Below are 22,487 nucleotides of genomic sequence, written 5' to 3' on the forward strand. Positions count from 1 at the left end.
GTAACTCCTGGGAATGCTCTTTCCACCGTTTCAACCTGCTTTGAGGCCGGTATAGCAAGTCGATCAACCAAACCAACCGAAAACGATTTTTTTCCAACAGAACACGAAAAGAACCCACCCAACAAGAAATATAGTTGATCCTCATAGAACACGACCGAGGGGTAATCAGGGAAATGGGTTTAATTGGTGCTCTAGCCGCTGTAAGCTTGCAATGATTGGCTTTGTATGTGTTATATCTTCAGACTCTCGATTGCAGACCTGTACCGTGCAGAGATCAAGACGGGAACTTGGAAGAAGATGTCTAACAGTTCAGACAAGTGAACAGGTCACACAAACTTCATCAAGAAATCCGGGTCTGGATCTAAAGATGCTGATCGATTTCTTCCGTGCAGTTATCTTCCATTTTGAGGACGTTGTAGCATTGTTTTTCTTGTTTTGATTAGTTTGAGTCATCTTTGGAAAACTCGAAAATTCCAAGATGTGGTGGCTGTTTATTGTATGTATATTAGCTTACACAAATTTGACGTCATCGTCTTATTTTGGTTACCTTAAAGGCAACATTTTAAGCCCTCTAAGTTAAATTAACAGTTCTAAAATATTTTTGAGGTTCCGGCCGGATCGGTAGAATATTCGCGAATATTTTTGAACTTCCGAAGGGAGATTCCCCATTTGTTGAAGAGAGAAGAAAAAAAAAAAAAAAAAACGTTCTGTCCAAAGAGGAATAACTAGAGTTACGTAACAATCCTAGGGGAGCACAGCGATGAAAGCAAAATATCGCTGCATCAGCTACTAGGCTAGGTAATTAAGTTTTCTGCAAACAAAAGCAATTTTGTGGTTTAAGATTCCGAGACCTCAAACAAATCTCTCTACCCGTTTCCATATACTATGCTTTTGTAACAGTGGTAGCCTCATGGAAATCGTAAGTGGGAAAATCAGGACCGATAGACTATACAGCTGAGTGTCAATCATCTAGTGAGATCTAGCTATAAATGAAAAAAAAAAATAAAAAATAAATAAAAAATAAAAAATAAAATAAATAAAGTCGCGGATAGAAGGAATATATATACGTCCATGATTCAATACGTTTAATATGTTTTTCAAATATTACCTCTGTACAAAATGACCCAAAATGTTTCAATAAATACATTAATTTATGAATAAATGAATAAAGAAGACACAATTAATTCTAGAAAGGAATGCCAGTATTTCAATCACTTATAAAATGATCCAAAATGTTTTAAATAAATACAGTAATTTATGAATAAATGAATAAAAACACAATTAATTCTAGAAAGGAATGCCAGTATTTCAATCACTTATAAAATGATCCAAAATGTTTTAAATAAATACAGTAATTTATGAATAAATGAATAAAGACACAATTAATTCTAGAAAGGAATGCCAGTATTTCAATCACTTATAGAATGATCCAAAATGTTTTAAATATATACATTAATTTATGAATAAATGAATAAAGACACAATTAATTCTAGAAAGGAACGCCAGTATTTCAATCACTAATAAAACGATCCAAAGTGTTTTAAATAAATACATTAATTTATGAATAAATGAATAAAGATACAATTAATTCTAGAAAGGAACGCCAGCATTTCAATCACTTATAGATTTCCTTGAAATGATTTTATCCCAGTCTGGGTAATACAGTTCCTTCATTCTCCGAGCGTGACTTTCAAGATTTTTCGCTTTAGACTTTAAGAGTACATCAAAAGGACTTTCTGGACAGTCCCAGGCGGACGCAGCAATGAAAGCAAACAGTCCCGCGTCTGCTAGACAAGGCTTTTCTCCAAACAGGAATTTATTTTCGCCCAAAATGTCCGAGACCGCAAGTAAATCTCTCTCGGCTATCCCGTACAGATCTTGCTCCGAGTGACGCCCAATGCCTTGAGACCAAAGGTCTTTTCTGATCTTACTCTTCACGCGGTGCACCAGAAGATGTTTCAGCGGAAAGAAAAGATGACCAAACAACTTTGCGAACAATTTCTTCCGTATGCTCGCTCCGTAGTTAGACAACCAGCGGCAGTGAACAAGGGCCCTGTGAATGGACATCAAAACAAACTGGTAAACATCAATGCACGGGTCCATGCGGCCATTGACATGTGACTGTACATGTGATAACAGATTTCAGCATAAACTTCCCCACCTACCACGTGTACATGCTCAGTTTAATTGTGCCCTACTGGGTAAACGACTTTTTACGTTTCCATTTATTGTTGTTCTGATCATTATTCTGTTGACAAGCCTCAATTGTTAACACAAGCAGCTCGAAACTGCTCTCTAATAGCTTCAAAAAGTAGGGGACCGATCCATAAACATACAGGAAATCATGTCGTTTCCCGTCTTGTGTTATCCGTAACACTTGGTACGTTATCAGCCGCATATCATGAAAATAACCAAACTTAAGTTTCAGACGATAAACTCGTGTAAGACTCGGGAGAACGTGATAGTACCCAATGATGCATGAACTATACAATTGATAGTTGGGTTGTCATACAGAACCACGAAGATAACAAGGTTAGCCGGTATCTCGAGAAAACCCAAACAACTTTAATTTCAAAGTCGTAGGTTGGGCTAGGCTAGCCATTTTTCTCGGGTTTTTCCCACCCTCCCGCTGTTACGATCGACCCCACTGACAGAGAACTTGGAACTGGCTAAAGGCAGCCTTCTATTTCAACCCGGCGCTTTATTATTCTACATGTACCCCCGGCCTTAAATCGAGAAAGTGCGACATACACCTACCAATAAGTGTTTTCCTCTAACATTGTTCGGACACTGTGAGCAATGGCTTTTTCTGTGTTGGTCAAATGAGAATCGATATCCACTTTAAACTCCCTCGTCAGATACCGGATACAGAAATTAGAATCAGAAACTTCTTGCCCGTTGAACTCGATCCATGGCATTTTTCCCTTCTTGGAAAACTTCAAGGCATAATCATTTTCGTACGGGATCTTTGCCATGCGAAGGAAAGTTTCCAGCTTTAAGCATGGTGGAGAACCGTTCACTGATAAATCGGTTGGAGCAAACTGATGTAGAACGACTGTACCAGGCTTAATGGATGTCTTCTTCTTGTTCCTCTTTGAAATCTGCATAACTTCTAGCAGTAGTCGCTAGTCGCTTGTCACTGACGATGTGTGTTGTGAAAGGTATACTGCTGAAACTTCACACCTCCGCCTCAAGTCGACACTAAACGCTAGAGCTCTGTAGCAACCCATCTTATAGCTGCAATCGAAGTCCATATATGGTACATCGGTTACTTAACTGATAAATTTGTAAAACTACGCGATGATAAGAACATTTGTCAAACTTTTTCCTTGACATAACCACAATTGGGTGTCATGAGATAAACGGAACACGAACGGTGACCCGCTGGCTTCACGAAACACACTAATAACACCTTATAACGGATGAGCATCGACTCTTGCTTATAAACACTCGCCGAAAAGACAAAACTTCTTTAAAAGTAACACTTTTAAAACTCGCATAATATTGCTAGAAAAATTATTTTGTTCTCAATTAATTACGACAGAAATCCTGTGTCCGGAGCTTAGCGGAAGTGGGGAGAAGAGAACGAAACAAAAACATGGTCTGTACTGAAGCGTAATAGTGAGATCGAGAGGATTCTTCGGGAGGACGAAAGGGTCCTCTTGTATCTTGCTGGCTAAAATCGAACACAAAAGTCAAAAAAAAAAAAAAAAAAAAAAAAAAATGAACTTCTTAGCTCAAAAGCTTTCTGCTATTCAATCGAATTGTCCACTTTACAATATCATTTAGTAAAACGGATCATCGGCTAGTAATCCAGGAAGCGCAAGACACTTGTTAAGCCAAGGCGTGACCGGAAATGATGCTACTGGTGTGTTGAAAGTTCTGACAATGATCAGTTACGTACGTACACCAAATGGCGCATCTTGATATTCCACAAGGTAAGCTAGGTCTGAAATGCAATGCACCTTGGCATTACACTTGCCATATATAAGGCGCAGAAGTCCTTTTTTATTTTGCTAGTGTATATTAATTTAAAGCTGCCAATTTTCACCTTGGTCTCGTACAGCTACGTTATCGTGACAAATGTTCGTGGCGTGATATGCCTCATAGTACAGTACTTCCGTTACGCTACTATACAGTCTCGCTTAAACGCACTTTAAAGTAGTTCCTTTTCAGAGTTCTTCCTTATTTCGCATATACAAGTACGACTGGAAAAGTCCATCGTACAAACAGCCTTAAAATTCGTCCTTTTTTAGTAATTCTAAAATACGGATGCTACGCTTGCACGGAATAAAATGTCATAATAAATCTTGATGAATATTTACATACAGGGATCAGGTTACGTGTTCATGAAGAGAACGTCAGTCCGATTGCATCTGATGTCGTGCCTAATGTAATATTTTGGAGCTAAAAATACAATGTTATAGCATTATCCCCCTTTTGGTGCAGCTTGCCTGTTTCTGTCTGTGACAAAACTTTATTACAGGTGTAATCGAAATCCACACATCTAAGAGATTCGCACTTTTACTAGGTAGCTATTCGCTGAAAACAAACAAGCTGAAACAAGCTGAATATACAGAGCAGGAAAGCAAAACGAAATACAAATAAAGTAAGCAAAAGTGACGAAAAAATAACGAAACTTACAAGATTTGTGTGGCGACTACGACGACTAAAACATAATGAAAACGACAACTAGAAAACTAACGGCAGAAGAAGCTACACCAAACAATAGAAACAACGGATGAAAAAATGTACACGAAAATGTGAATCGTTACGTAAACGAAAATAACTGACGAAACTAATTAGAATAAGAAATACACGCGGAATAATTGAGAAACAGAAAACAATGGACAAAAAGACGCAAAGCCACAACAAAATAGAGGCGTCGTGACTACAACAGGAACATTGGATCTCATTTGCGGTGACTTTATTTGTTTTTCAAAGTAACTCGTGAACACGTATTTCCGGTCACTCGTATTGCGCCTCTGTTTAACAAGGTAAGTACAACGTGTCCGGGCTTATTGTTTAATATAAGTTGCTACATAAGCGGGAGTCAAGAGTTTCTTACAGACTGTACATCTACAAGCTGATTAGTCCAAAGTCAATTGAAATTGGCCATCTGCAAAACTTGCGTGTTATTGTCCTTACTATACAGAATCTATACATGTGCATGAATGGTTTTAAGACTTTTAAGTTCAAGGAGAACGATTTATTTGGCCGTAAATAGGCGAGAAATTCTTGTCATGAACATATCAGCAGCCCGTTGTGCCCGACAGTCAAGCCGTTGGGTTTTAACCCGTTTATATTTACTGCAGAACTGACCACAGAAAAGGCAAGAGATAAATATTTATATATATATCTAATATCAGTTAATCCCTAAGGAATATGTCACACAAACTGATGACGTCAAAGGTGGCTTTTGGGTTAAACCCAACTACTAGACTGTCCTATACAGAGCGATTCAACTTTCCGCCTCTGGAAATGTTCCTGTCGGGAACTTTTTCGTGCATTACGTCTAATAAATTCCCCTCAATGATGACTACAAATAGAAAAGGTTGTGGTTAGTTGGCTGTAGTCTGAGGGAAAAATCCCGTAGTAAATTTATAGAGCGTACAGGGCGATCCCAAGTTAATAAATTAACGTCAAGAAAACGGAGCTTTTCGAAAACGATGGTGTCACGATACTCATGTGATCTCCCTGACCGAGTTTTCCTCAAACTCAAACGAATTTAAATTGACCGGTGATTTTTGCGTTTTGAAATTCCTCTGGCGTACTGTAGACAGAAAACATTTGATGTGTTTTTAGAGTGAAACCTCCGTTTTCAAAAAATCTCCGGCGCAGGGTGGACGGGGCCTTATTTGAAATAAGTACAAAAAAAAAAAAAAAAAAAAAAGCTATTGCGAGGCTGAAATGAAACCCAAAATGCAAGCCATTTGCTAATACAGTGGAACCTCGGGTTGCGACCACCTCCTCGCCGGTAAGCGACCACCCCTCCTCAGCGACCAGTTTTCCAATTAAGCAACCAAACTTTTCCAAGTCAAATCACTATATTTGGAACCTCTTGTAATTGACCACCTCTCGCAAGTGACTGCGACCACTGCTGGAGCTAAACATTTGAAATTTTCTTTTGTTCTTAACCTCCCGTAAGTCAATGGACAGATAATAGAGCGAAAATTGCATAATAAGGTGTTGGGCATTATCGCATTCGTTGGATAGTACAAGAGACTGAAATTTCTCAATCGGAAGCACCAGATTGTTTTTTTCAAAATTGACTTTTCACATGAATAAAACATTTAAAACATAGATAGGTCTCAACAGTTACCTTATACTAATGAGGCAAACTTTTGACCCAATATGATCTAAGCTCTCGTAAGTGATCACTTTCCGTAAGCAACAACCTAGGCTTGACATTTTGGGTGGTCGCTTACGGAAGGTTCGACTGTAACAATAAAATGCTCATCACGTTTTATAATGCCTGAATGAATAAATGGACGTGTCGAAAAGAAGCCGAGAAAGCAGATAACATCGTCCTTGACTTAGTCAGATTTATGTTTTTTCGAAATGATTTCATCCCAGTCCGGATAATACATCTCCTTCATCCGCTGGGCATGCTCCTCAAGATTCTTGATTTTAGACTTGGTCAGTTCAGCGAAAGGACTTTGCGGACAGTCCAAAACAGAGGAGGTGATGAACGCAAATACGGCAACGTCAGCCAGGCAAGGTTTTTCACCAAACAGAAATTTCTTCTGGCCTAAAATTGCTGACACAGCAAGCAAATCCCTCTCAGCTATTCCGTACAAATCTTGCTCCGAGTGACGACCAATGCCGTGCGACCACAGATCCCTTCTGACCTTTCTATCTACCTTGTAGCATGCGAGAAGTCTGAGAGGCAGGACAAGATGACCAAAGAAAACCTTTCGCATGTGCTCGGCGTAGTTAGTGCACCAGCGGTAGTATACAATTGTCCTATAGAGGATCAAGGAGACGGAAATTAAATTATCTCATTTGTCCTATCGGAAATATGATGCCTAATGGTAAGTATCGAGCGGTCTAAGGGCCTGTTTCCAAGGAGGGAGTGTTACCCTAGCGAGCGGGTTAACCCTAGCTGGAAGGCAAAAGATAGCCGAGGTTTACAAGCAAAATTTCACTGGTAGGGTAACCCTAAAACCAGGGACATTTTAATGCGCGGTTACACTCAGAGTCTGGGAACAAGTAGAAAGTTAACCCGGGTAGGCGGGTTAACCATACCTGGAGTGTTTACAAGGGAAAAGAGTTAACCCGCCAGCCAGGGTAACCCTAGCACGCAGATAGGGTAACCCGCCTACCCGGGTAACCAAAGCTGCCTAACTGCCTTGTAAACACGACGAGTGAGTGAGTGCTAGGGTCACCTGCTTGCTAGGGTAACCCTCTCTCCTTTCAAACAGGCCCGAAGTCATTATATGTTCCCGGCCGGGAATGTTGTGTTATACTTTCAAAGCGCCTCTTTCTACCCAAGAGTATGCCCCATTAATTAATCCAATTCATCGTTTAATAGCGACATACCTGGACAAACATGTGAGTCTGATGGACTCTTGGCCCTTATGCAGTTTTTAGATTGCGTTAATATAGAGCGGTTTTCAACTGAGTGTCGTAAAACCAAAACCAAACCAATTACTTACCAATTAGACTACTCAGCCAATCTCAAACCGTAGTAAAACCAAAACCACAACCAAAGTAATTATCTAATTACTTTCGACACTCAAATGAAAACCGCTCTATTCAACACAATTCAGCATATTTAATTTATCTCTTTATATGTCAGTTACTATTAGAAACTGAGAAAATGCAGGTTCTTGTCCTTCATAAAGACATAAAAATTTCAGGCTTGAAAGGGATTCGAATCCATGACCTCGGCGATGCCGGTTCAGTGCTCTTCCAACTGAGCTAATAAGCCAAGTGGGAACTGGTCAAGTTTAGGGTTAGATAAATTATGCCGGCGTATTTTCGAGCATAATACTATGGTGCGAGCATCGAGCTCAATGCCAGCATAATAGTCATGTCTAGGAGCATAAAAGTTGATAAAATTATCCTGCTAATAAAAACATCAAAATAATGTGTTTAAAAAATATCAATTGTGGGCTTTGTGGCTGCTTTATGCTGCTTTGTTGAAGGCCTGGTTTTCTGTTTGAAGGCCTGGCTACCTTACTTTATGACTGGCTCCCCAGGCAGTTTTCACTTGTCATGAACCCAACTGAAGAGACTGCTGACATTTAGCTCTTGTTGCTCCGTACTAAAGCATTCTATTTCAAAGGCGTTGTTGTTATTTAAAAGAACGACATTAAATATTAGATATGTTAGCCCGTATTTTGTTTGTTTGTTTGTTTGTTTTTTTTTTGCGCAAAATTCACCCCGCATCTTTGAGCATAATCCTAGGGCACGAGCATAATTTCGAGCATAATGCTATGAGTTTAGGAGTGACGCTCAAAACCATAATGCTCAAATTTTCGAGCGTAATTTATATAACCCTAGTCACGTTGTGAGGTGACTCCAAGAGGACACCTTACCCGATTAATTGACAGTGATTGGGACTGGATATGTTGATACGCTTGTTTTAGAATTCTCGCTGTAATAATTAAACGTAACGGTCAAATAATAATAATAATAATAATCTCTTCATCGGAACATAAGACTGTGTAACTCACCAGTAAGTGTTCTCTTCCAACATGGTGCGAATACTGTGAGCAATGGCCTTTTCTGTGTTGGTCAAATGAGAATCAATATCTACTTTGAACTCTCTCTTCAGAAACTGAATACAGAAATTGGAATCAGCAATTTCTTGGCCGTTAAACTCGATCCAAGGTATTTTCCCCTTCCTAGAAAACTTCAAACCATATTCATTTTCGTACGGAATCCTTGTCATGCGAAGGAAGGTTTCCAATTTTAAACATGGAGGGCTAGCATTTGCTACCAAATTGGTTGGAGGGAACTGATGTAAAATGACCGTACCAGGCCTCGGCTTCTTGGTTTTTTGCTCTTTTTTAAACATCTTCACAAGGAGATAAATGACAACAAATGCTATGGAAGCGATGCCAGCGTATAGAATAGACACCATGGTTTAACTCGTCGCAACTGTAAAGAGTGAATTCCCATGCGTTTTGTGCATGGATGGCATGACTTGGCACTTCTTTGTCACGCAACAAATCAAATCTTTATCGAATTTGCATATCAATGCAGCATTCATGAAAATTAAGCAACCATGACCACGTTTTGTAGAATAAAGCGAAGAGTATTCTAGATATATAGACTCTAAAGGCGAAGAGGAAGCAAGGAGTATCCTTTCTAAAACTAAAGTTTGGTACTTGAGTTCTTAAGGTAGACAGCCGTTTCCACAAGAAATCGGTCAATTTGAATTTTAGAAATACTGCCATGATCGTTACGACCTTCTAGATAATGTAATAGTCACATTTTATTACGAGTGAATGTGCGCGTCATCCCTGACCTAGTTGATTAGTTATGCAAAGAAAAGGGAGACATTAGGCAAGTGTTCAACAGGCTTTTCATAGTGAGAGCTCTTCAGCAATACTTAAATGTAAAATTGATTCTTCTCTTAGCCTGAATCTTGCAGATGTATGGGTTTTTACGGTGACAGAATGTTAGAGACTTAAAATATGCGAATTAAAGCCAAGATTTTGCTTTTGAGCGCGGCCGAGATCAGGACCGACATGCTGAGGTCTACGAAGGCGGTCGGCTTTTTCTTTTCTTTTTTTTTTTTTTTTGCGAACGTTGCGAAGGCAAAATAGTCAAATCGTACTGTAAGTCATCCGTCTACAGGCGCAACTGGAAAGCAGAAAAGAGACAGTGAGATTCATATTTCTTTAAAAAGATTTATTTTCGAGTCTGGCAATATGCAGTTTCTCCAGTTTGTAGACAAATCTATTTTTACAGGTTTTTTAGACAAATCTATCTGAAACCTGAAAAAGACCCAAACAAAGTCTTGTCAGGTATAACAAGAGAAAATGGGCATAATTATTTTCTAAAATGTTGCGTTTCAAGTTACGATGACTGTACTGTACATCTAGGACTACTTGAGAACCAACATTTAGCTGGCATAGCGTAACAAAGACATGGCACAAGCCTCAACCCTGACTTCTTGTAGGGTTCATGCGATGTTTATGCAAGACTCATGCAAAGTTGACTTTTGGGGTTGGATCCGTTAGGTCTCTCAATGCTAAGCTTGTTCAGTGAGGCTAACTATGCAAATTGAACAATATTTACAAAACCTCCCACGACAAGAATATGTTAGACTCTCTTTGACTGATGACCACAACTGAATTGGCGAATTGTTAAACTGACACCGGCGGACCATCTGGGTTCCGAAATCACGAAATTAAAAGAACACTTTCCAAAAGGAGAAAACGTTGAGGGTACGGTAACATTATTAAACTCTTATAAGATATTTCAGTCGTCGTCTGATCTCAATTATTCTACCTCTCTATTCCCCCCTTTACCAGGCGCTTAGAGAAAGTAGGGTAAACGAGAGGAAATCTCGAATTGAAACGTGCTCGTGTGAGTGGACCTCGGAGGGTGGAATAGGACTTGGCTAACTGCCCTCAAAATCGGTCATACAGGTTAAACTTCTTATCTGGTTAAATTTCCACCCTTCACCTACTCATATTAAAGTAATTAGTCAAACTGATCATCAGTGTCGGCTGTTTAAAGTTAATCCGGGATTACACATGATAAGCTAAGGCGTAACCGGAACTGATACTTGGGAAGGGTCTCAAGCATCTGTCACGTATCAGCGGCAGATGAACCATCTCTTGTTTTCAATTCCCTTGGAGCTGGTTCAAAACTGATCTTATTTAACAAGGTTTCAATTGCACCCGTCTTTTAACTATGTTGACTTATACCACCATCTCACTTCACTGTTAAAAAGACTACATATTTCCTCGGTCTCGTTTACAGAACGCCCAACGTAACTTCCCGCACGAACTGTTCGGTAATCGACCTAAATCAAACTCAATCGAACTTGTCGAATACTTGGTTTGATTATGTTTGGCAATCGAGCTAAGTCGAACCAAAAAATGTGCGAGGGCTCGATTGTGAAATATATCGAAAGAAATTGAACTTCTTCGAATGTTGAAAGCATTACTCGAAGTAGACAAGATTTCTGAAAAGTCTTTAGCAAGTAAGAACAACAAAGAATTGAATAAAACGAACAATAGAAATTATGTAACAAGAAGCTAAGAGCAACGCAGTGAGCTGAAACGAGGCTGGTTCAACAGTATAATGTTGAAAAGCGTAGCAGCTCTCGTCCCCCCCCCCGGGGGGGGGGGGTAGGGGAGGGGCAATTCATATATAAAAAGGACGGAGCCGCTAAGAGGTACCAAGATCCTGTTTGGTGGGAGTGGCTTGAAAATTTATTCTGCCCTAAAAGATACAAATCATCCATAGCACATTATCTCTTGCCATATTTTTTTCGGCTCAACGCCTTGAAAGGTACTGCAAAAGCTTCCGCTGTGGACCTTAGTGAGGCTAAGCACCCTAAGAGGTAGCAAAACCGCTTTTTTTAACCCCTAAAAGGTACGAGGGTCACCCCGGTCCTTCTTTAATTTGGGAAGCCCCCCCCCCCCCCCCCCCACCTCCTTCGGGCTCTCGAAAGTTTGTAATTCTTTTCATTGTCAGCAGCTGTTTTTGTTCTTTGGGCTAGGGACATTGTTTCTGTTGTTTGTTCTATTGTACTCTCAAAGCCATTCATGATGTGAGACCTTACGAGAGCTGACTCCACACATAATGTTCTTCGTAAGACAGCCTAGAAAAACAAAACATTCAGAAAGACATTATAACTCCCGTTTTTAATCGAATGTATTCCAGATTCGACCATCGAACTTATTCGAACTCAGTCAAAGTGCGATTGCGTTCGATTAATATTACTCCATTATATTTCTTGTGAGAGTTTGATTGTGTCTGATTGCCGAGCTCTATCGAACCTAATCATTCGATTAAGTTCGATCAATCGAACGTTTGATTTAGTTCGAGCAGTTAAGTCGAAAAATGCGACAGAGGGGCTCAATGACGTCAGACATGATTGCCACTCACGTCATTCTCGCTACTAGTGCCCGCGCGTTTTGGATCAGCGGTGATTGAACTCGCAACGCACTTGACAAAATAAACAATAGCCCTTTTCACGGTTAATTCTTCTCACTTGCATTACAATGTAATCCAATGCGGATGCGAGGCAATTTCGGGCGAAGACTACAAAATAGCCCGAAATTGCTTCACATACATGCTAGATTTTATTGTCATGCCAATGAGCAAAATTAACCGTGAAAAGGGCTATTGGAACCCAAAACGTATGGTTCCGGGTTTGATTTGCGCTTGCGCTAAAGTGGAAAATAGAATCAAGAAACTGTCATTGTTTAGTCATTCTAACTAGTATATACTTCCACCACGCAATTTAATCCACCTTTGGAAGTAGTTATTTTCATAGCAAGAGAACATCAATGACGTGACATCCGCTACATCCACAGTTTTTTCGGTGAATGAATATGTTTAATAAACGCTACCTGTTCACTTCTGAATTTGGACAAACATAAAGATATTCTAAACGATGGTCTGTCAACAGCTGTTTCTTTATTCTTTCTTTTTTCCTTAGAGACAATTCGCAATTTTTATTTGTTTGACTTTCCGCTGTAATGAACTATAAAAGATATATCAGAGTAGAAAAATATGCTATGGCGGGTGATGTAAATAGCGAGGACAGCAAGAGCCAGGAGTGTCTGACTGTCTCTATATCTTTACTGGGCATCTCTCAGTTTCCAAAAAATAACAATAGAATGAAATAAAATAAACTACTACGAAAGTCGCAAAATCTACACGAGCCAAAACTACTAAAGTCGTAATGTCTTCATCTCTGAGGAGTCATTCAATCAAAAGATATAGCCACGGTAACTAGCATACGTTAGTTATATAAGACGACATTCCCCCTCCCCCCCCCCCCCCCCCGTTTCGACTCGTTACAACGTAAGTTTTCTCTAAACACGATATTTACATGAACGTGGAAGAGAATTTTTTTTTACAATTGCTGGCTACTCAAGCAATTACCAAGAACTTCAAAAAATGGAATAGAAATAGAAACAGAAATAGAATTTAGAAAGACCATACTTAAAATGTGAGGCGGAATACGAAACCGGAAACGAGCAATATATTAAAGCTAGTACTAATGTGATATTTAAAGGAGTTCAGTCACAATATTTGGGGTTATTTTGGCCATGCACAAAATTACCTTTAAATTGAAGTAAACTTGAAAATAATGGTTTACTAAGGATAGAAAAGCACTTACGAGATGCTGATAAACCGATAAAGGAACAAGGATGGTACAGGATAGAGAAGATTAACACAGATTGTAAACGGCTAACATGAAAAATTTTAGGCTAAACGTTTCAAGATGCGCAAGGCGTGACCTAATACACCTTTTGCTGTTCATTTACAGAAAATATCCATTCATTTGAGTCCAAAATTGATTGTGAGTGCTCATGCAAATTCTGTCATTGAAAGTCTTTTGCTGAAAAAGGAATGTCCAAAAGTGTAAATGATTGTTGTTTCGTGACAACGAATGTTATTTCGACAAAAATGAGAATACATTTACAGCCAATGAATGTCAAAGGAAGGCATTGTTTATCTTTTGATGATTTTGATTGTTAATACATAATCAAGTGTTATTCTTGAACGTTCCTTACGCGCAAATGAAGGTCATATTGGTGTTAATGAGAGTATATTGACCACAATGAAACAAGTGTGGACTCAAATGAATGGATATTTTCTGTAAATGAATAGCAAAAGGTGTAGTAACTCCTTTAAGATACCTGGTCTATATCGAAAGAAGCTGTTGCAGGGAACCGGAGAAAACATAGGGTATGTCATCTCAATCAGATTTGTGCTTCTTCTTTGAAATGATTTCATCCCAGTCTGGATAATACATCTCCTTCATTCTCTGCGCATGCTCCTCAAGATTCCTAGCCTTGGACTTGGTAAGTTCAGCAAAAGCACTTCTGGGTAACTCCCTAGTGGACGTAGCGATGAAGGCGAATACTGCAGCGTCAGCCAGGCAAGGTTTGTCTCCAAACAAGAATTTCTTCTGGCCTAGAATTGCTGACACAGCAAGCAAATCCCTCTCAGCTATTCCATACAGGTCTTGTTCGGAGTGACGACCAATACCGTGTGACCAGAGGTCTCTTCTGAACTTTTTTTGCAGCCAGTAAAATAGCAGATATCTGATTGGGAGGGAAAGATGACCGAAGAATGATTCTCGCACGGATCCGGCATTATCAGATAAATAACGGTAGTAAGTAATGGCCCTGTCAACGAACAACGAAAAAGAAAGACAGTTAATTTAAGTTCATTGGTCTTAGCAGATTTGGAGGCATTCTTCACGGAGCTCGTTTGACAACAAGGGAGGGAAAGTACGATGTTCTTACTCGACATTTTGACGTCTTCTGTGATCTATTACTGAACAGACGCACGGCAACATTAGAATCTACTTGTTTTATATAATGCCGTAATGATTCGATTTAGCGTCCTCCTTTCATAAGCGCCACCTCTCCAAAAAGCATCCCTGTTCAAATGTGTTTTTATTAATAGGGGCCCCTATTTCAATAAGCTTTCCCATTCAAATAAGCGTCCCCTTTCCGAATAAGCGCCCCCCCCCCCCCCAAATGTGTTTATGAATAAGCGCCCCCTTTCCAATAAGCATCCCTATTTTAATATTATAATATTTTCACGCGACAAGTATCCTTTTGATAAAACATATATATTAATGACGTCATCCATGCGTCTGTTCTCCAATTGATCATAAGTAAGAGCCGATCAAAATGAGAGAATATTTCGACATACCATAATTATAAATCTTAATTGGTTATTGTTACTCAACATGTCAATATTTCTTTACAATCATGGCAAAAACTTATTAGAATCTAAGTGGAATTCAGGTGTCTACTGGGACTAACTGGTGAGTTATATCTCATGGTCATGCAGTTGCTGATTTTATATATAATATAACAGATTCAGTCATTCCACAAAACCATCTAGATAATACATGTGCAAGGTACATCATTCTGTAAACAACGTCCTCTGCGGTCGCTTAAAATTTTTGCCGAATCGCCAATGCAATATCATCAAGCAAGATATCTATATTACCTTATTCATTATTATATATTAATTTTCATACCTTTATCTTTCTAATGATTGCCCTCTCAATTGTAGCCTTTAAACTCTCAAATATAGTGAAATTTGCAAACAACTCTCAAACCGAATGGAATAAAAGTAAACATATCCCCACTCAGGTACACACTGCGGATCTATTCTAATTAGTAAGCTAGGGATTGTATTGCCACGCTTTACTCACTGTTTAACAATGGAAAATAAATCGTTTAGAAATAGCGAGCCGTGACTGGCGTAGCCTTCAGTGCAGGCGTTTTCCGTGTGTTCACGAGTTATCGGTATTGTTGTCTCTCTTTTAGCCCCAACTCTACTAATTAGGACCCCTTTTCGTCTCTTGCGAGATGGCGCTCATCTTATCAAAATGCGTGCGCTCGCTCGCCAAAAGAAGAAGTCCTTTTCTTTTTTTGGTAGTGTATATTAATTTAAAGCTGCCAATTTTCACCTTGGTCTCGTACAGCTACGTTATCGTGACAAATGTTCGTGGCGTGATATGCCTCATAGTACAGTACTTCCGTTACGCTACTATACAGTCTCGCTTAAACGCACTTTAAAGTAGTTCCTTGTCAGAGTTCTTCCTTATTTCGCATATACAAGTACGACTAGAAAAGTCCTTCGCACAAACAGCCTTAAAATTCGTCCTTTTTTAGTAATTCTAAATTGCGGATGCTACGCTTGCACGCAATAAAATGTCATAACAAATCTTGATGAATATTTACATCCAGGGATCAGATTATGTGTTCATGAAGAGACCGTCAATCCGATTGCATCTGATGTCGTGCCTAATGTAATATTCTGGAGCTAAAAATACAATGTTATAGCATTATCCCCCTTTTGATGCAGCTTGCCTGTTTCTGTCCGAGACAAAACTTTATTACAGGTGTAATCAAAATCCACACATCTAAGAGATTCGCACTTTTACTAGCTAGCGATTCGCTGAAAACAAACCCACATCAACAAGCTGAATATACAGGGCAGGAAAGCAAAACGAAATACAAATAAAGTAAGCAAAAATGACGAAAAAATAACGAAACTTACAAGATTTGTGTGGCGACTACGATGACTAAAACATAATGAAAACGACAACTAGAAAACTAACTGCAGAGGAAGCTACACCAAACAATAGAAACAACGGATGAAAAAAATGTACACGAAAATGTGAAACGTTACGTAAACGAAAATAACTGACGAAACTAATTAGAATAAGAAATACACGCGGAATAATTGAAAAACGGAAAACAATGGACAAAAAGACGCGAAGGCACAACAAATTAAAGGCGCCGTGACTACAACAGGAACATTGGATCTCATTTGCGGTGACTTTATTTGTTTTTCAAAGTAACTCGTGAACACGTATTTCCGGTCACTTGTAAAGCTTATAGCTGCGCCTCTGTTTAACAAGGTATGTACAACGTGTCCGGGCTTATTATTTAATATAAGTTTCTACATAAGCGGGAGTCAAGAGTTTCTTACAGTCTGTACATCTACAGGCTGATTAGTCCAAAGTCAAATGAAATTGGCCATCTGCAAAACTTGTGTGTTACTGTCCTTAATTTATTATACAGAATCTATACATGCGCATGAATGGTTTTGAGACTTTTAAGTTCAAGGAGAAAGATTTATTTGGCCGTAAATAGACGAGAAATTCTCGTCATGAACATATCAGCGGCTCGTTCTGCCCGACAGCCAAGCTGTTGGGTTTTAACCCATTTATATTTACTGCAGAACTGACCACAGAAAAGGCAAGAGATAAATATATATATCTAATATCAGTTAATCCCTAAGGAATATGTCACAAAAAGTGATGACGTCAAAGGTGGCTTTTGGGTTAAAACCCAACTACTAGACCGTCCTATACAGAGCGATTCAACTTTCCGCCTCTGGAAATGTTCCTGTCGGGAACTTTTTCGTGCATTACGTCTAATAAATTCCCCTCAATGATGACTACAAATAGAAAAGGTTGTGGTTAGTTGTCTGTAGTCTGAGGGAAAAATCCCGTAGTAAATTTATAGAGCGTACAGTGCGATCCCAAGTTAATAAGTTAACGTCAAGAAAACGGAGCTTTTCGAAAACGATGGTGTCACGATACTCATGTGATCTCCCTGTCCGAGTTTTCCTCAAACTCAAACGAATTTAAAACGACCGGTGATTTTTGCGTTTTGAAATTCCTCTGGCGTACTGTAGACAGAAAACATTTGATGCGTTTTTAGAGTGAAACCTCCGTTTTCGAAAGATCTCCGGCGCAGGGTGGACGGGGCCTTATTTGCTATCGAAATAAGTCCAAAAAAAAAAAAAAGCTATTGCGAGCCTGAAATGAAACCCAAAATGCAAGCCATTTGCTAATAAAGTGGAACCTCGGGTTGCGACCACCTCCTCGCCGGTAAGCGACCACCCCTCCTCAGCGACCAGTTTTCCAATTAAGTAACCAAACTTTTCCAAGTCAAATCACTATATTTGGAACCTCTTGTAATTGACCACCTCTCGCAAGTGACTGCGACCACTGCTGGAGCTAAACATTTGAAATTTTCTTTTGTTCTTAACCCCCCGTAAGTCAATGGACAGATAATAGAGCGAAAATTGCATAATAAGGAGTCGGGCATTATCGCATTCGTTGGATAGTACAAGAGACGGAAATTTCTCAATCGGAAGCACCAGATTTTTTTCTCAAAATCGACTTTTCACATGAATAAAACATTTAAAACATAGATAGGTCTCAACAGTTACCTTATGCTAATGAGGCAAACTTTTGACCCAATATGATCTAAGCTCTCGTAAGTGATCACTTTCCGTAAGCAACAACCTAGGCTTGACATTTTGGGTGGTCGCTTATGGAAGGTTCGACTGTAACAATAAAATGCTCATCACGTTTTATAATGCCTGAATGAATAAATGGACGTGTCGTAAAGAATCCGAGAAAGCAGATAACATCGTCCTTGACTTAGTCAGATTTATGTTTTTTCGAAATGATTTCATCCCAGTCCGGATAATACATCTCCTTCATCCGCTGGGCATGCTCCTCAAGATTCTTCATTTTAGACTTGGTGAGTTCAGCGAAAGGACTTTGCGGACAGTCCAAAACAGAGGAGGTGATGAACGCAAATACGGCAACGTCAGCCAGGCAAGGTTTTTCACCAAACAGAAATTTCTTCTGGCCTAAAATTGCTGACACAGCAAGCAAATCCCTCTCAGCTATTCCGTACAAATCTTGCTCCGAGTGACGACCAATGCCGTGCGACCACAGATCCCTTCTGACCTTTCTATCTACCTTGTAGCATGCGAGAAGTCTGAGAGGCAGGACAAGATGACCAAAGAAAACCTTTTGCATGTGCTCGGCGTAGTTAGTGCACCAGCGGTAGTATACAATTGTCCTATAGAGGATCAAGAAGGCAGAAATTAAATTATCTCATCTGTCCTATCAGAAATATGATGCCTAATGGTAAGTATCGAGCGGTCTAAGGGCCTGTTTCTAAGGAAGGAGGGTTGCCCTAGCGAGCGGGTTAACCCTAGCTGGAGGCAAAAGATAGCCGGGGTTTACAAGCAAAATTTCACTGGTAGGGTAACCCTAAAACCAGGGACATCTTAATACGCGGTTACACTTAGAGTCTGGAAACAAGTAGAAAGTTAACCCGGGTAGGCGGGTTAACCATACCTGGAGTGTTTACAAGGGAAAAAAAGTTAACCCGCCAGCCAGGGTAACCCTAGCACGCAGATAGGGTAACCTGCCTACCCGGGTAACCAAAGCTGCCTAACTGCCTTGTAAACACGACGAGTGAGTGAGTGCTAGGGTCACCTGCTTGCTAGGGTAACCCTCTCTCCTTTCAAACAGGCCCGAAGTCATTATATGTTCGCGGCCGGGAATGTTGTGTTATACTTTCAGAGCGCCTCTTTCTACGCAAGAGTATGCTCCATTAATTAATCCAATTCATCGCTTAATAGCGACATACCTGGACAAACATGTGAGTTCTGATGGACTCTTGGCCCTTATGCAGTTTTTAGATTACGTTAATATAGAGCGGTTTTCAATTGAGTGTCTTAAAACCAAAACCAAACCAATTACTTACCAAGTAGACTACTCAGCCAATCTCAAACCGTAGTAAAACCAAAACCAAAACCAAAGTAATTATCTAATTACTTTCGACACTCAAATGAAAACCGCTCTATTCAACACAATTCAGCATATTTAATTTATCTCTTTATATGTCAGTTACTATTAGAAACTGAGAAAATGCAGGTTCTTGTCCTTCATAAAGACATAAAAATTTCAGGCTTGAAAGGGATTCGAATCCATGACCTCGGCGATGCCGGTTCAGTGCTCTTCCAACTGAGCTATTAAGCCAAGTGGGAACTGGTAAAGTTTAGGGTTAGATAACTTATGCCGGCGTATTTTCGAGCATAATACTATGGTGTGAGCATCGAGCTCAATGCCAGCATAATAGTCATGTCTAGGAGCATAAAAGTTGATAAAATTATCCTGCTAATAAAAACATCAAAATAATGTGTTTAAAAAATATCAATTGTGGGCTTTGTGGCTGCTTTATGCTGCTTTGTTGAAGGCCTGGTTTTCTGTTTGAAGGCCTGGCTACCTTACTTTATGACTGGCTCCCCAGGCAGTTTTCACTTGTCATGAACCGAACTGAAGAGACTGCTGACATTTAGCTCTTGTTGCTCCGTACTAAAGCTTTCTATTTCAAAGGCGTTGTTGTTATTTAAAAGAACGGCATTAAATATTAGATATGTTAGCCCCCCCCCTTTTTTTTTTTGCGCAAAATTCACCCCGCATCTTTGAGCATAATCCTAGGGCACGAGCATAATTTCGAGCATAATGCTATGAGTTTAGGAGTGACGCTCAAAACCATAATGCTCAAATTTTCGAGCGAAATTAATATAACCCTAGTGACGTTGTGAGGTGACTCCAAGAGGACACCTTACCCGATTAATTGACAGTGATTGGGACTGGATATGTTGATACGCTTGTTTTAGAATTCTCGCTGTAATAATTAAACGTAACGGTCAAATAATAATAATAATAATAATAATAATAATAATAATAATAATAATCTCTTCATCGGAACATAAGACTGTGTAACTCACCAGTAAGTGTTCTCTTCCAACATGGTGCGAATACTGTGAGCAATGGCCTTTTCTGTGTTGGTCAAATGAGAATCAATATCTACTTTGAACTCTCTCTTCAGAAACTGAATACAGAAATTGGAATCAGCAATTTCTTGGCAGTTAAACTCGATCCAAGGTATTTTCCCCTTCCTAGAAAACTTCAAACCATATTCATTTTCGTACGGAATCCTTGTCATGCGAAGGAAGGTTTCCAATTTTAAACATGGAGGGCTAGCATTTGCTACCAAATTGGTTGGAGGGAACTGATGTAAAATGACCGTACCAGGCCTCGGCTTCTTGGTTTTTTAAACATCTTCACAAGGAGATAAATGACAACAAATGCTGTGGAAGCGATGCCAGCGTATGGAATAGACACCATAGTTTAACTCGTCGCAACCGTAAAGAGTGAATTCCCATGCGTTTTGTGCATGGATGGCATGACTTGGCACTTCTTTGTCACGCAACAAATCAAATCTTTATCGAATTTGCATATCAATGCAGCATTCATAAAAATTAAGCAACCATGACCACGTTTTGTAGAATGAAGCGAAGAGTATTCTAGATATATAGACTCTAAAGGCCAAGAGGAAGCAAGGAGTATCCTTTCTAAAACGAAAGTTTGGTACTTGAGTGCTTAAGGTAGACAGCCGTTTCCACAAGAAATCGGTCAATTTGAATTTTAGAAATACTGCCATGATCGTTACGACCTTCTAGATAATGTAATAGTCACATTTTATTACGAGTGAATGTGCGCGTCATCCCTGACCTAGTTGATTAGTTATGCAAAGAAAAGGGAGACATTAGGCAAGTGTTCAACAGGCTTTTCATAGTGAGAGCTCTTCAGCAATACTTAAATATAAAATTGATTCTTCTCTTAGCCTGAATCTTGCAGATGTATGGGTTTTTACGGTGACAGAATGTTAGAGACTTAAAATATGCGAATTAAAGCCAAGATTTTGCTTTTGAGCGCGGCCGATATCAGGACCGACATGCTGAGGTCTACGAAGGCGGTCGGCTTTTTTTTTTTTTTTTTTTTTTTTTGCGAACGTTGCGAAGGCAAAGTAATCAAATCGTACTGCAAGTCATCCGTCTACAGGCGCAACTGGAAAGCAGAAAAGAGACAGTGAGATTCATATTTCTTTAAAAAGATTTATTTTCGAGTCTGGCAATATGCAGTTTCTCCAGTTTGTAGACAAATCTATTTTTACAGGTTTTTTAGACAAATCTATCTGAAACCTGAAAAAGACCCAAACAAAGTCTTGTCAGGTATAACAAGAGAAAATGGGCATAATTATTTTCTAAAATGTTGCGTTTCAAGTTACGATGACTGTACTGTACATCTAGGACTACTTGAGAACCAACATTTAGCTGGCATAGCGTAACAAAGACATGGCACAAGCCTCAACCCTGACTTCTTGTAGGGTTCATGCGATGTTTATGCAAGACTCATGCAAAGCTGACTTTTGGGGTTGGATCCGTTAGGTCTCTCAATGCTAAGCTTGTTCAGTGAGGCTAACTATGCAAATTGAACAACATTTACAAAACCTCCCACGACAAGAATATGTTAGACTCTCTTTGACTGATGACCACAACTGAATTGGCGAATTGTTAAACTGACACCGGCGGACCATCTGGGTTCCGAAATCACGAAATTAAAAGAACACTTTCCAAAAGGAGAAAACGTTGAGGGTACGGTAACATTATTAAACTCTTATAAGATATTTCAGTCGTCGTCTGATCTCAATTATTCTACCTCTCTATTCCCTCCTTTACCAGGGGCTTAGAGAGAGTAAGGTAAACGAGAGGAAATCTCGAATTGAAACGTGCTCGTGTGAGTGGACCTCGGAGGGTGGAATAGGACTTGGCTAACTGCCCTCAAAATCGGTCATACAGGTTAAACGTCTTATCTGGTTAAATTTCCACCCTTCACCTACTCATATTAAAGTAATTAGTCAAACTGATCATCAGTGTCGGCTGTTTAAAGTTAATCCGGGATTACACATGATAAGCTAAGGCGTAACCGGAACTGATACTTGGGAAGGGTCTCAAGCATCTGTCACGTATCAGCGGCAGATGAACCATCTCTTGTTTTCAATTCCCTTGGAGCTGGTTCAAAACTGATCTTATTTAACCAGGTTTCAATTGCACTCGTCTTTTAACTATGTTGACTTATACCACCA

The 22,487-nt window shown here is 39.5% G+C and overlaps 2 protein-coding genes and 1 pseudogene across 3 annotated transcripts; all 3 read right to left on the bottom strand.

The window, feature by feature from the left end:
• Positions 1-1,049: 1,049 nt before the first annotated feature.
• On the bottom strand, positions 1,050-3,298 carry LOC149105133 (failed axon connections homolog). The gene is made up of 2 exons (XM_089271153.1): positions 2,758-3,298; positions 1,050-2,053 (listed from the first exon to the last, which is right to left on the bottom strand). Exons 1-2 carry the CDS (start codon positions 3,105-3,107, stop codon positions 1,612-1,614), a joined length of 792 nt encoding a protein of 263 aa, XP_089127279.1. The 5' UTR covers positions 3,108-3,298; the 3' UTR covers positions 1,050-1,611.
• A 2,933-nt stretch (positions 3,299-6,231) lies between these two features.
• On the bottom strand, positions 6,232-9,158 carry LOC149105134 (failed axon connections homolog). Its single transcript, XM_089271584.1, has 2 exons — positions 8,682-9,158; positions 6,232-6,966 (listed from the first exon to the last, which is right to left on the bottom strand). The coding sequence occupies exons 1-2, from the start codon at positions 9,089-9,091 to the stop codon at positions 6,537-6,539; spliced, it is 840 nt and encodes a 279-aa protein (XP_089127710.1). The 5' UTR covers positions 9,092-9,158; the 3' UTR covers positions 6,232-6,536.
• Positions 9,159-16,495: 7,337 nt separating this feature from the next.
• Positions 16,496-20,728, bottom strand: LOC149105135 (failed axon connections homolog; annotated as a pseudogene). The gene is made up of 2 exons (XR_016201474.1): positions 20,287-20,728; positions 16,496-18,563 (listed from the first exon to the last, which is right to left on the bottom strand). The product of XR_016201474.1 is annotated as a failed axon connections homolog (transcript).
• Positions 20,729-22,487: the final 1,759 nt, after the last annotated feature.

This window comes from Orbicella faveolata, unplaced genomic scaffold (assembly GCF_042242905.1).
Source record: "Orbicella faveolata isolate gen_17 unplaced genomic scaffold, um_ofav_v1 contig_34, whole genome shotgun sequence".
Lineage (NCBI taxonomy): Eukaryota > Metazoa > Cnidaria > Anthozoa > Scleractinia > Merulinidae > Orbicella > Orbicella faveolata.